Here is a 14,587-nt window from a genome sequence, read left to right as displayed (position 1 = left end):
ATGCGATTGCATGATTGATGAGTGCAGATTTTAAAAGCGTGATTGTTCATTTCTTTTAACGTTTAACATTTTCCGTTAGAAGCACCGTAAGCCTCCCTCATCTGAACTGTGCTTGCACGTGTGGGAAGTGAGAGCACTCCAATCTTTTTAACCTTCTTTATTGCTTCTGTCTGCATATGTAAACATGTTCTTAGCAGATTCAAAGCCGTATGACCATGAGGCAGTTTTAACTTCCATCTTCACGCCTTTTCCTCTTATTTACATCTTTGTTCTCGTTCCTCTAATTCCATGTCCGATGATGGCAGGTGGCTGCTCTTTCCCAGGCCTGCTTCTGCAGACGTCTCTTGAGTCGTTTGGTACCGGGCCGCGAGAGTTGAAGCTCAGGTGTAAAATGTATGGTTTTCAGGGTTTTTATCGGTTTTCAGGGTTATTTTGTTATCGTTTTTAATGTTAACTCGGTTTTCCTGGGTCTTTTCAGGTGCGTTATGAATAAATCTTCTTTTTTTCGGTACCGGTACTAGTTTTATTTTGTTGTATTTATCCGCGACACCTTAAAGGCCGGTCCGTGAAAATAATGTCGGGCATAAACCGGTCCGTGGCGCAAAAAAGGTTGGGGACCGCTGCTCTAGGGTTCTTTTCCTCCCTTAAGGGGGTTCAGACTTTTTTGTGCATAGGGTTTTAATGATGCTCTCTCTGTATGACCAAATAATTAACAACACAGCTCTGCCTGAGTGGAATCAAAGATATAACTGAGCTGTAATCACAGCTAAAGGAGAGAGGGAGATCAGAGAGGACAACTCAGAGAAAGGCGGGAGGAAAGGACAGGGGGAGATATGGAGGAGAGGTGGGAGGGAATAAGGGGATGAAAAAAGAGAGCGAGAGAGCGAGGGAGCTTCTCAGGACCCGTCTGGATCTCATTTAGAGGATAGTAATGCGATTAGCTTTGTTTAGTTTTCACAGCTCCAGCCAGTCCGCATGAAAAACCCATGTGAGTGAGTGCGGTACTGTGCGTGTCTGCTCGTGTGTTCTGGTAAAGGTGAAATGCTCGTGTGTGACTGTGCGTATTACGCTAATATTCTTAAAGAGATTCAACTAGATTCCTTAAATCAAGAGATCAACAGTATCGTGGCAGTGCAGACCCGCAGAAACACGAGTGCCTCATAATTCAAAAAGAAAAAGCATGTTTCTGTTTGCGCTGACAAAGACCCCAGAATGTTTCAAACATCAGCCGAAATCCAATTTAGCCCAGTCCGGCAGCAGAATTTCTCACAGATCTATTTGCAGAGGGGTTTATGATGTTGTGTCTCTTGACTCTGTATCCATGTAACCAGAACACTGAGAGATGGTGATGTGTAGATTTGAAAAAATAATTGCAATTTTTGAGCAACAGAAATAAAATCAACATGTAGGGATAAATATTGCATGGCCTGAATGATCTAAACTGGCTGTTTAGATCATATGCTTAGCTTCTGGGTGGGAAAATGATGCCTGTGTGAAAGTACCTTAAAAATGCTTCTTTCTCATGGCCAGCAGAAGAGACTCCTTTGGTTGGGAAAAGAAATTTGGAAATCTAAAAGAAAATTGTCATTTTGTAAACGATGGTCTCCATTAAGTTGTACAGGAAGATCAATCGGGCTATACTTTTGATTTCTCAGTCAGAGCCACTTGGCAAGGCAGGACTTTCCTAACTAGTGGGTGTCTCCAGAGCATTTTAAATGTACATTATCCCAGTCTTCAAAGTGTCTGTTAACATTCCCATCCATCTAACATTCTCAGAATAAAACAAGGGCAATAAACAGTAAATTGAACAGTAGGTGAAGGTGGTGTGTTCAATTCAATTCAATTTTATTTGCACAGCGCCAAATCACAAGAACAGTCACCTCAAGGTGCTTTATATTGTAAGGTAGACCCTAGAATAATACATACAGAGAAAAACCCAACAATCATATGACCCCTTATGAGCAAACACTTTGGTGACAGTGGGAAGGAAAAACTCCCTTTTAACAGGAAGAAACCTCCGTCAGAACCAGGCTCAGGGAGGGGCGGGGCCATCTGCTCCGACTGGTTGGGGAGAGAGAAGGAAGACAGGATAAAGACATGCTGTGGACGAGAGACAGTCTTTTCAATCTGACTGCAACTGCTGTCTTTAAAGAAAAACACCAGTCAATAGAGTGATGGCCATCCAACACACAGGAGGCCACTCTTTATTTAAACACCACTTCTCATGGTTAATAACAATCAAAGCCAAGCCGTCTAAAATGTACAACACTTTTCTAAGCTACAGTTAGCGTGCAGCACTGTAGAGATGAAACACTTTACTAGTCACAGTGAGTGCTTGGGTGAAAATCTCTTTTGCTGCTTTCAATCATAGTCTGCTGAGTTTTGTACTTCCTCTGTTGTGTGATGTCAAAAGGTTGTTTAACAATGATTGAAAATTGACAGAAGTATGTGCTCTCTCTTTTCAGGCATCATAAAGGTGGGAAAGTGGAATCCTCTTCCCATTCACTTTTTGACTGATGCTCCAGAAGCAACAGTTGCTGACATGTTGATGGAGGTTTACCACATGGTCACATTACGCATTCAACTACAAAGGTCAGACTGTGTTTTGAAAGACAGATGTGAGAGGATGTTTTTTTTTCTCATTCATTAGACTTTAGAACAAACTGTGTGCAGCACTGTAGCAGAGACTTGTAAGTCTGTATTTTATGGGTACAGTGTGTATGTGTGTGTGTGTGTGTGTGTTAGATCAGATACTTGGTCCACTGGGCTGCTGATGTCATTGCAGCTGATTGCAGTTCAGGAATTTACCATATATATCAAATTTGAAAGCAACAATATTGAAACACTAAAGTTCTATTTAAACAACCCGGTAGGGAATTATCTATTATCTGTCTCCGTCAGGGAGAGCCCGCGTGCCAGGAACTGTCGGTTCCCGAGAAATGGTGAAGCAGAATCTTGATGGGTAGATAAAACCAGATAAACTCCAGATGAGAGGGTTATTATTGTTATTGTCTTGGCGCATACCAGCCAGGTTTGTTTACATGTTTATTCATGTATCCATGGCAAAGGCAGACGTTTCACATGCTTCGTGCTCCGAGTTGAAATTATTTATTTGAGGTTAAAATTAAATAAAACCAGAAAGATTAAAAGGAGATAGACCCTAGATGGGAAGTAGTGGTTTGTGGTTGATGTTAATACATGATGCTTGGATTATGGTTGGGGTTATGTGTTCATTCCGGTTTACATTTCTTTTCTTGCTTAGAGTTACATGAGCAAATATGAATCTAATGGTGGCTTAGTTTAACATTAAACTACTTTTTAAACTTAAATAAACCTTGTAGGATTTAAACCAACCAGTCGTTGGCGATAAGTAATCTAACCCCTGACCTTATGTGTCAAAAGAGGTGACTGTGACAGAATAAAATATGCTAACTGATACAAGTGCAAAACTACTTTTGTCTCCCTCTATAACCTACAGGTAGATGTGGAGGTAGGTTAGTGGTTGTGCTCCTGTCCAAAAATGAGCCTAACAAACTGATGTGCGGTTTTGGTTTGTATAGTTTTTCAAAGCTGGAGGATCTGCCCTGCGAACAGTGGAACCATGCAACTGTCAGGAATGCTCTCAAAGAGCTTCTAAAGGAAATGAACCAAAGTACTCTGGCCAGAGAGTGTCCTCTATCACAGGTATGACTCACCAGAATGTAGCATCTCTACTGCGTCTTCATATCAAGGAGTTAATCTGCATGCAAAAAGTGCTCTAAGTACAATGATCCTCTACAAGAGATATCTTTACACATGTATTTTAGTGACAAGCTCTTCACACACCCTGGCTACAGACAGCCCTCACGAGATCCATTTGGGCACATTTAGAAACAGCCACGAGCTATTGTTGCAAGCTTTTAATCAAACTCCACCCCAAAAGTTTAAGTGCCGTGTTAAAGTCCTCAGCTGTATGTTTGGCCCTCTAGCCTGGTCCTATTCTCACTCGTGTCTGAGAAGTGTTTGCATACTGTGTTTAAATGGATCTCTGGTGGGGGTGTCGATCACTGCATCAATTGCAAGCATATGTGTATGTGGCTGGAGATTCCCTCGCTGCACCGTACTGGCTCGAGTTTCCATGGGTGGCTTCCAGTCATGATTAATGTTTGTCTGTTTCTATTGTGTGCGCGCAAGAGTGCATGTTGTATGTGTTTATGTGTGCATGCCATGTGGTTGTTGCGTGAGTCTAAGCATTTCATATTATGCTGGTTATTAATTATCTCTCCCCTCTTGTTCCCTCTCAGAGCATGATTTCCTCCATAGTGAACAGTTCCTACTATGCCAACGTATCCACTGCCAAATGTCAAGAATTCGGTCGTTGGTACAAGAAGTATAAAAAAATCAAAGGTGAGGCTAATAGAGTTTGAGCCAGAGTTCTTAAATCATCTGGTAGTTGGACCAGTGGCCAAGGAGTTGTAAAATGATTTCTGGAGTAAAATAATAAAAACATACAAATCTGTCTACTTTTCTGGTGAAATGATAACACAGTTTTACTTCTTCTGCAATATACTTTGAAATAAGTCACACAAGATTATCTGAGAGTGCAAACTCTTGAGCGAGAGCTGCAATGAAGAGCATTAAATGAGTGCTCCACTGATGCAACACTGCACTCCTATAACATTAAATGGACAAAAGATGATCGAAACCATTTTTTCAACATCTAATCCCACATTGTCTATAATGCAGCTCTGAAGACAGCAGAATTTTATAACTAGCTACTAAAAGGCCCAACTCACTTTTATTTTAGCCATGCAGCTACAACATATGTGAGCTACATGTAACCACACATCTTTATGGCAACCCTTGATACACCACATGAGGAGTGCAAGAAGCGTGACTGGTCAGCTTGGGCTGAGTTTCTTAAGCCATAGAGAGGGACAGTAGCATAGGTGGGCGAAAAGGTTCAGTGGTTTATTCCAGAACGTACTTCTAGCAAAGACTTAACACTGCAAGCCATCCAGGTGCCACTTGCCCTCTATGTGAATAAACAAACACTCACACAAGCCCTGAATATCGAGAGCTTGCTCAGTATTCCAGCTGCTGGTGTATCCAGCAAAAACTAATAAATAAAATAAAATATTGGATACAAGTCAGAGCAAAACCTTAGATTTGAGAAAGGATGAAGCCCTCAGTAACTCTGTCACTCTCTCGGTCAGGGTGTTGCAGGTTTGAAGTCACTCACAAGAGCCATTTTCAGCCTCTCACTTTCCAGAAAGATGCTCACAGGTTAGATTGTCATAGCTAAAAGGTTCAGTTGACAGATTAGAAGCAGTAGATTAGTTCCATCCATGAGGTCTGCCTTGGTAATGGGACCTATGCTAATGTTAAGTGTTAAATGTCAAGTCATTGTTACTATTATTTTGTCTCACAGTTATTAAAACAATTGTTGCTGCTATATCCAATATATATATAAAAGTATCACTTTTAATTGTTACAGCCTGACTTAGAGTTATACATGCGTATCTGTGTTTAATATCTACAACTGGAGTCCAGTCCAACTTGTGAATCATGCATCTTAGAAGATGTGGAGGAGTAGAAATCAGGATGGCTTTATGTAAATGGTTACAGTGACACTGATTGGATGTGATATTCAGTCATATAGTCCCCATAATATCCCTTCTTTTACTTAACCACACCAGCTTGTCCCACTCCCAAAAGCTACATTATAATAATGTAATAATAACAGAATAAACACTAGGCCAGAAGAGGAGAGAGGATGTAAGAAGAAAGTGAGAGAGGATGGAGTTATGCCGGAGCCTGCTGCGCTCCTGCTACGAGCTGGTGTTAAGTTACATTCAACATTTCCTCCATCAGTCCTGCTCCACAGATGTTGACATGACAGTTTCTTCAGAGCTGTTGTGGAGCTTTCAGCCAAGAACCCATGACACAATCAGCATCAGCATATGTAAATGTATATACTTACATTGATTTTTGGACACGTTAGGAACTTTAACTTTGGCTCAAAAGCTTAGCTCTCTTCTTTAAATGGATGCTGATGCAAAGTCATAGCTTTACACCAGCAGCATCATGTCACTCTTCTGATCTTCCGTTTGTTTTGTTGAGCAGGAGATTACTTGGAGAAGATGTGGTCTGGACGAGATGCTGCTGACATAAAAAGTAAGGAATATAATCCATTTTTCTGATACTGTGCTTAAATGAAGATATTTATTTGAACACACTCTCTGATTATCTCCAGTTGAGAGAGACAACATGGCCGACTTCTGTGTGTTGGGCCAGAGACCTCCACCTCATCTGGCTGGCCTGGCACAGCTTGGTCACCTGGGAGCCAGCAGTCCCCTCCTCAAATCTCCAGATTCGCAGGCACCCTCCCAGACACCTCAGCAACCACCTCCTCCTCCTCCTCAGCAGCAGCCCTCACCTCATGGTCCCCTCCATCACAGCCCTCCTCTCCGTACAGGGCAGGTGCCTCCTCCTCCCCCACCTCCACCGCCTGGTGCCCTGCAGCCCCTGCTGGGCCCAGGTGGACTGCTCTCTCCTCAACTCTCCCCGCAGCTGGTACGGCAACAGCTCGCCATGGCCCACCTCATCAACCAGCAGCTAGCCGTGAGCCGCCTGCTGGCTCACCAGCACCCTCAAGCTCTCAACCAACAGTTTCTGAACCACCCGCCGATCCCACGTGGTCCATCCAAAGCTGGCGGTGACCACCCTGGAAGCAACCCCTCTGCTTCTGAAGTCTCCTCTGAAATCTACCAGCAGGTCAGGGATGAGCTGAAGAGAGCTAGCGTGTCCCAGGCTGTGTTCGCCCGTGTGGCTTTCAACCGTACACAGGTAGGAACGCAGAGAAAGGTCAAGGCTAAGGCGTCAGGAGAGGAAGTTGTAAGGGGAAAATGAGAGGAAGAGGAGGAAGGCGATGTGACAGAGAAAGGAAATCAAGTTTCTAGTTGAATAAAACGTATGCAGAGGTTTTTAAATCTAAAAACTGAAATATGGCATTCAATGGCGTTAATCCGTCAGACGAGACCAAAAATACCCACACACGTTTCTTACATTATATGGATCATATCAGGTGAGAAGAGGTTTACTGGGTAGAAACAAATGCCAGTTGCCCTTACTGGTCTGATTTTCACAAACACACACACTCAGAAAAACAACTCGGCTAATTTATGGTCACCCACCTTTTGGTATTTTTGGTGGGCTTATCAGAAGCGTGGCTGGGTTGCTCGCTGCGTCATTCAGTCTCCTCCTCCGCCATCGCAGCAGCACAAACACCTGATGCATTCAGGCTGTGCTAAACTGGTTACTGCACGGCCCATTAGATCAAAGTAATGGGAGGTGGCTGATAGACCTATTGGTCTAGAGGCCAGGTGTTTTTCACTGGTGCATCACTTTGTGGTAGGTAGCCTCTGTATTTGAGAAGCTCAAACCAATATGCAAATACTTTTAAGTGTCTAGTTGTACGTTTATACGAGAAAACGAGCAGCTTCAAAGTGATTTACATTTGACAAAATCTATTTTTCAAGTCAAAATGATAAACATGTCTTTGTGTCAGCTTAATAAAAGTGAGGATTGTCTAGTTTTGAACATTTGGTTTAGAGGTTTTAAAAAAAAAAAAAAATTCTGGATACTTTTGATATGCATTTGTGAAATGAAAGGAAAAAGCAAATTGCCAGTCTGGGTTTAAACAAAGAAGCCAAACGAGTCCAAGAATAGCATTAATGGAGCTTCAACAGTACACTTGAAGCATGGGAAAGGGACCATATATTTCAATTTTCCATGCTAGGGAGATGCAATAACATATCCTGCTGTGTGCGTTTGTGTTGGTCAGGGCCTGCTCTCAGAGATCCTGAGGAAGGAGGAGGACCCTCGCACGGCCTCGCAGTCTCTGCTGGTGAATTTGAAGGCCATGCAGAACTTCCTCAACCTGCCTGAGAGCGAGCGAGACCGAATCTACCAGGAAGAGAGAGAGCGCACTATGAACCCTTCGGTCGGCCTTCCCCCCTCCAACTCCTCCAACCCCGGCGCACCACGCCTTTCACAGGTTAGTGTGCCCAACGGGCCATAAACTGCGGTTGCCATAGCAGTGCATCGAGCGAGAAAACAGCGGTGTTTTGTATGAGTAATCATATGTGATGCTAACATGCCTTGTGTCATGTATGAGCTTAGAAAGTGTGGGAGAGGAGCTTGGAGGACCAGAAAATCCCAGATACCTGGGCCTCAATCTGGAAGAACAAGGCCAAGATCTGTAACTCTGTGAGTTATCTACCATCTTTAACTTGCCCTCACAAAGTAGACTGCAGCATGTCATGTGCTTCATCCTAAAACCTGCGCTGGGATTTGAAAGTTTTTATCTTAACAAATTCCATTTATAATGGAAAACAGCTTCAAAGCCATCAGAGGGACATATTGTAAACATAAAGGACATTATACAGTATTTGGAAATTTCCTTCCACAAGCACGTGGAGCAACATCAGTGATAAGAAGTACCCCTGATGTCAGGACAAATGCCCATTCATGGATCTGGGTGAATTGGTGCGCTATTCTTATTATGGCTATGTAAAATTATCTCAGCATCGTTTACACTGGGGGAATGTAAGCTAGCTGGTCTCTACATGTCTTGTGGATGACTTCAAACGCTGTGTATACAAGCTTTCTGAGAGCCAATACATGTTCATTCAAACAGAAACAACAAAGAAAGACAAAAGAGGAGGACTTAATGACTTTGATCTGTAAACACAACTCATGTGGGGACATGCGCTGCAGATGTGCAGCTGATGCTTGTACTGGGAACACTGCATGTCTGTTCTCAGAGCGACTTGGCCTGATCATCAGCTGATAACCTCTCCTCATATGTGTTTGTTTTTGTGGTTAAATTTCATAGTAGATTCATAAAGTAAATAACAAGCCTTAAACAATACGCGGTACGCCTCTGTGACTGTTTATCACTCATCTTGTTCTGTCGAAGCACAATAAAGTTCCTTTTTAAAAAATTGTGCTCTGCATTACATCATTATCCTGTCTCCCAGCCCAAGCCGTCTGGCCCGCCCTCCGACCTCCCACTGAAGCTGGAGTCACTGGTCAACATTACATCAGGCATCTATGATGAAATTCAGCAAGAGATGAAGCGAGCCAAAGTGTCCCAAGCTCTGTTCGCAAAGGTGGCGGCCAACAAAAGCCAGGTGAGGAGACTGTTGGGGAAAACAAGCCTACAAAATGACTTAAAGTGTTTGTTTTTCAGGTCAGATTCCAAGTGCAGTCACATATTTATATGTACTGCGATAGCGTAGCTGATATTTTTTGTACCCTGTGAGTTAGATAGTCAACTTGTTAGTGAGCATCACGATTGAACCAAAATCATTTGAATTAATAATGATTTATTACAAACTACAAAAGTTGTGGGACTGAGTAGAGCCAGCAAAGCTGGTACTCTGCCGGTAACACGATCTAAATGTTCATCAGCTGTTTCACCATCACTTCAAACCGGACGTGTGTGATCAGTTATGCTCTTAAAGCTCTGGTGACATAATGTTTGACATTAACACTGGCTGCAATTATTTATACCTCTATTGTTTTTTTTTAATTTTGAATCTTGGCCGCACGCATTAAGACATTATTTATATTTATATGTATTTACTTCTAATTTTTGGATAAAAATGAAAAAGGAAACACTTCAGTTTTTGCTTCTTGGTCTTAATTTCAGACCACGATGACTGAAACAATAATAGGAATTCTTTAAAAAAATAGTTTTTTAAATTTGTAGCAACTTGATGTTGCAGGATGTGACTCACATGGGATGTAGGTGGTCTATAAAGAAGGCTTGACAACATGTATACAGTATGTGCATTGCTTTTGTGTGTATTTAGCGAGGTACCCCTGGTTGGTGGGTCTGGGGGTGGCTGAGGGTCATGGCTCACTGCACCCATCTGCTGCAGCTGGCCAGCAAGCAAGGACAGCAAGAAAGCGGGGGAGAGAGAGAGAGCGAGAGATGATCAGGCGATTAGCGGTGCATGCTGCCCGAGGTGGCTGGTTGAACACAACAGCTGGTGTCACAAACTGAACCAGTCTAGCAGATATAATTGAATCTTCTCCGTCTCTCCTTCCTCCGTCTTCCTTTACCTCACACATCCTGCATCCTTCCAACTTTTACAACTTTTTATTTTAATTCGAGCTTCCCTCCCCGGGGTGGAGGGTGTCAGGTTAGGTGGTCTCACGATCTTGTCTGTGCTTGTCGCAGATGATGTGGTTGTGTCAGCCTCGTTGAGCCGTGACTCTCAATGGGTGGGTGGGATGAGAATGCTATAGATCTCAGCCAAGGACGAGGTGCTGCCCCAAGTGGACAAGTTTAAGTATCTTTGATTCTCGTTCATGATCGAGTGGAGTGGAGCACATTGACAGACGGATTGGCACAGCTTCACCACTCTGTTGTGAAGAGAGCTGGCTGTGAAAGCAATGCTGTTAGTTTATGGGTGAATTTGCATTCCCACCTTCATCTTAGCCGTAAGCTCTGCATACTAATCAAAAGAATTAGATTGTAGATGTAAGCAGATGAAATACGTTTCCTCTAAAGGGTACCTGGGCTCTTCTTTAGGGATAGGGTGAGGAGCTTGGGGTTCAAAACACACATCAAAAGGAACCAACAGATTTAGTTCAGGCATCTGATCAGGATGTCTTCTGGGCACTTGCTGAGTGAGGTGTTTCCAATTTGTCCTGCCAGGAGGAGGCCCTAGGGCTGAGAGAGATGCTGGAGAGATTATGTCTCTCAGTTGGCTTGGGAACACATAGGAGTTGGAGGTGGTGGCTGTGGAGAGGCAGATCTGCTTCCACTGCTGTAACACAGAATCAGATAATGGATGAATAAACTCATTCATGTCTATCTCAGTTGCCACTTGTCATGCTCATCCCCGCTGCCACTTTCCAAACAGAGTAGATGCAGAGTCATCTGCTCTGCGTGCACGTGTGTGAGAGAGAAAGGTCGTAAAAAATTGCATAACAATTCTTTCTCACTGTGTATGACACAGTAGCAGAAGTCACCCATTAACATTCCTGTCAGCTATCGCACAGTCCACACTTCCTTTCTTTTTAACCTCACCTTTCCCCCCCCCCACGCATACATCTTTGTCTCCTCTTCAGGGCTGGCTGTGCGAGCTACTTCGGTGGAAGGAGAACCCCAGCCCTGAGAACCGCACTCTGTGGGAGAACCTGTGCACCATCAGGAGGTTCCTGACGCTGCCGCAGGCCGACAGAGATCTTGCGTACGAGGAGGAGTCCAGACACCATCATAGCGAGAGGCTGCACACCGTCCTCCACATGCCACAGGACACACAGGTAAGTGTTTGCATGTGGAGGTAACGTGCACCTCGACACTCCATATCCAGATGCGGTATACAATGGGTGGATTTTATTTACAGCTGGCACAAAGACGGTGTCTCTAGTAAACACACTGAACAGATTTCCTGCACATCACCTCATCTCATAATATTTACAACTTGAAATCGGGAGAAAGTGCTTGGTCTTCATACCTACAAACACGTGTGTCCTAAAATCTATTTTTGATGGATTACTCGATTATTTCAGAACTGTTTCTTTAAAACATGGCCACCCCTTCTAATTACAATCTCCTAAAAAGTACGCAGATATGAATGTGCTGAACACACAGTACGGTATAAACACTGACTGATAAGGATGACTAAGATGCTGTAAAGAATGATATTAGAAATAGTTGTTACTGAGCTCCATTTTCATGGCACTTCTCACGTATTAAAACAGATGGAAGTGTATTCCTCTACCTTCAGAGACCAAATCTGTCATTATTATTGAGTCATTATATTTATTTAATCTAAGTTTGCGCAGTGCTGTTTGATCTTGTGGTGGGTGCACATGTGTTTGTGTGTCCCTGTGTGCCCCAGTGGAATGAAGAGTAAACAGAGTTGCTGGGTGGTGTGGCACTGGAGGAAATGCCCCATTAGTTTTTGAGGAGGGAGGCAGAGGCTGAAGGAGGCTTGAGAGAGAAGGGAGATCGATGGAGGAAGCACAGAAACGTGTTGGCATCTTTGGTTACTGTGAGCGCTCCAGTTGGACACACGCTGAAGCCGCCCCACCTAACTTTATCTGCATGCCTGGGTTTTGCTTTTTCTTCTAGTGCAAAGCTTAAATAAATTAGAAATGTAAGTCAAGTCCAATTAAAAAGTAGGATAGCACTTTATAATACGGCCCGTGACAAAGGTCTTTATTTCTCTGCAATTAAATTGAATTTAGGTGTATTTTATTTGAAAGAATAATGCAGTTATATTAACATGCAGATGCTTAAAGGTAGAATAAAGGGGTAACAAAGCAACAGTTATGCTCTAAATCAATTTAAGTAGTCCTCAGTAATTTTAAGTATTTTACAGGAAGGAGACAGAAATTATACGGAAAGCAATTTCAAGTATTTACTTTTAATTTTAGGTATAGCATAACAAATTTCACTGGTGTGTAATGAACAGGTAATGTTGTGCAATATTTTTCGTATTATGGTGTGAGTTAAACGTGCCTTCATTATTAAATCTTTTTTAATCCATGAAGGATTTTCCATTCATCAGTTGTCATTTTACACTCAGGCTGTTTTGTACATTACTTACAGTACAATTATTCTCTTCTTTCCTGTAAAATACCCAGTTATGCGAGGTAAAGTCACAGCATGACATGACCCACGCCCTGAAAAGAACTGTGTACTTATGGTGTCAGATAAAATGCACTTATAGCTTAATTATTTCCTGACTTGTAGCCCCCCCCCCCATTGTAATTATGCATTAAGTTGCAGGCCTTCCACAGCATGTCTTTATCCTGTCTTCCTTCTCTCTCCCCAACCAGTCGGAGCAGATGGCCCCGCCCCTCCCTGAGCCTGGTTCTGCTGGAGGTTTCTTCCTGTTAAAAGGGAGTTTTTCCTTCCCACTGTCACCAAAGTGCTTGCTCATAAGGGGTCATATGATTGTTTGGTTTTTCTCTGTATCTATTATTGTAGGGTCTACCTTACAATATAAAGCGCCCTGAGGCAACTGTTGTTGTGATTTGGTGCTATATAAATAAAATTGAATTGAATTGAAAGTATCGATAAAAAAATTTTTTTTTATAAATAGTGCCATGATCCAGTGGCGACAGCCTCTATCAGTTATATAGTTATATTTAATGTAGGAGTGCTGCCACAGCATGCAAACCCTGTATACATGCCTGTGGTTTACCATACTTGACTCCAGAGGAGGAGCTTGTTGGTACATGAAGGTATCTGTGTTTATGTTAATGTTGAACCTGCCTAACACAAACACCCCCGTTCCCCTTCTCTTGCTTGAGGTAGAAACATCAAGCAGCTGATTATAGTTTAATTTTAAAATGCAAACATGAAAAGGTTCAAATTCCCCAAAATGTTAAATCGGTGTAATGTCCAGAGAAGCAACAGGAAGTGTGTCACTTCTTCATCTCCTGACCTCGCTGAAAAGAGGTGGAAGATCAGGTTCGACGGTAGAAACAGCATTCACTGCTTGGACTGAGTCTAGGTCCTCTGGTTGAACCCGCCAGCTTACTCTGCCCACAGCCCCCGTCACCCCCAGCTCCAAAGCTATTATAGCCCACATATAGTACATACCATATGCCATAAATCAAAAACAGGCCAATGCTCAGACTTCCCATTTGGTATTGTGACATGAATCCTACACGGCTTGCTTTGCAGCTCCACCCACCTTCACTCTACCACCAAGCCTTTTTTCTCTCCTCCCAATTCAGAGCTTTGTATTAAAGACTGATGGGAAGATGCAAAGGAAGCTGTGGTGGCACCATTAACACATTCCTCTACTCCTCTCGCCAAAGTCTAAAAATAAAATTTACACTCATAAACGCCTGTGTAATAACCCTCCCACCCCCCACACACCCCCAACCCACCCTCACTCCCACCCCAAGAGACACAGGGAGAAGAACTGTGGTGAAACGCTGGTGATTTATTAATCGGAAATGAGGTGTGTGTGTTCATGTTGCTGTCTTGAGAGCCCCCCCCTTCCCTGCTCTGTCCCAGATGAAGCCCTCCACCAACCTCAGGCTCCAGCCAGCCTGCCACCACAGACCACACATGTGTCCCATCTGCCACACATACACACAATCTCATACTGATAGTTGGTAATGTGAGCACTCTGTTGTGTTTGGACAATAAGAAGGTCTCTAAAACTGTAACAACCAACCCCGGGATACACATGAAAAATGAACGCAGTGCTGCTCTCTGAAGCAAATGTTCACATACCACTGATGTGTGTGTGTGTTTGTGTGTGTGTGTGTGCTTTGTACTGGACTGTATGTGCGGTACCATGCTAGCGGCTCTGTGTGAGCGTGTCTATGAAGTGTGTAGGTGCTGTAAGAGTGTATTTGTAACTTCAGTTAGCATCACATTTCTTCATGACTGACACAGCCCCAGCGTTGGCTCTACAGCTCTCACTCACATGGCTCGAGCAGTTAAGTGCGTCCCACAGCTAATTTGGCAGAGTCTGCCCTTATAAATAATTACTTTATTGTTTTTGCTAAATTGATTTCTGCTGCAAGTCTGGAGGTGTTTATGTGTGTGCATGTATGA

The 14,587-nt window shown here is 43.2% G+C and overlaps 1 protein-coding gene across 2 annotated transcripts in view; it reads left to right on the top strand.

Moving 5' to 3' along the window:
* The window catches only part of satb2 (SATB homeobox 2), a 48,915-nt gene that overhangs the window by 23,696 nt on the left and 10,632 nt on the right, over positions 1 to 14,587 (top strand). For both annotated transcript variants that reach the window (XM_085435568.1, XM_085435567.1), the window contains exons 4-12: positions 2,466 to 2,592; positions 3,561 to 3,684; positions 4,284 to 4,386; positions 6,106 to 6,156; positions 6,236 to 6,828; positions 7,826 to 8,038; positions 8,164 to 8,250; positions 9,024 to 9,176; positions 11,128 to 11,322. In XM_085435568.1, the coding sequence (XP_085291694.1) occupies positions 2,466 to 2,592; positions 3,561 to 3,684; positions 4,284 to 4,386; positions 6,106 to 6,156; positions 6,236 to 6,828; positions 7,826 to 8,038; positions 8,164 to 8,250; positions 9,024 to 9,176; positions 11,128 to 11,322 (1,646 nt within the window). The remainder of the gene's footprint in view (positions 1 to 2,465; positions 2,593 to 3,560; positions 3,685 to 4,283; positions 4,387 to 6,105; positions 6,157 to 6,235; positions 6,829 to 7,825; positions 8,039 to 8,163; positions 8,251 to 9,023; positions 9,177 to 11,127; positions 11,323 to 14,587) is intronic.

The sequence above is a fragment of the Copadichromis virginalis genome, linkage group LG16 (genome assembly GCF_057382275.1).
Source record: "Copadichromis virginalis isolate Kocher_CV1m ecotype Utaka linkage group LG16, C_Virginalis_male_GT1.1, whole genome shotgun sequence".
NCBI classification, from domain to species: Eukaryota; Metazoa; Chordata; class Actinopteri; order Cichliformes; family Cichlidae; genus Copadichromis; species Copadichromis virginalis.
The sequence above is the reverse complement of the archived record's forward strand: the minus strand, read 5'-3'. Positions and strand labels throughout refer to the sequence as shown.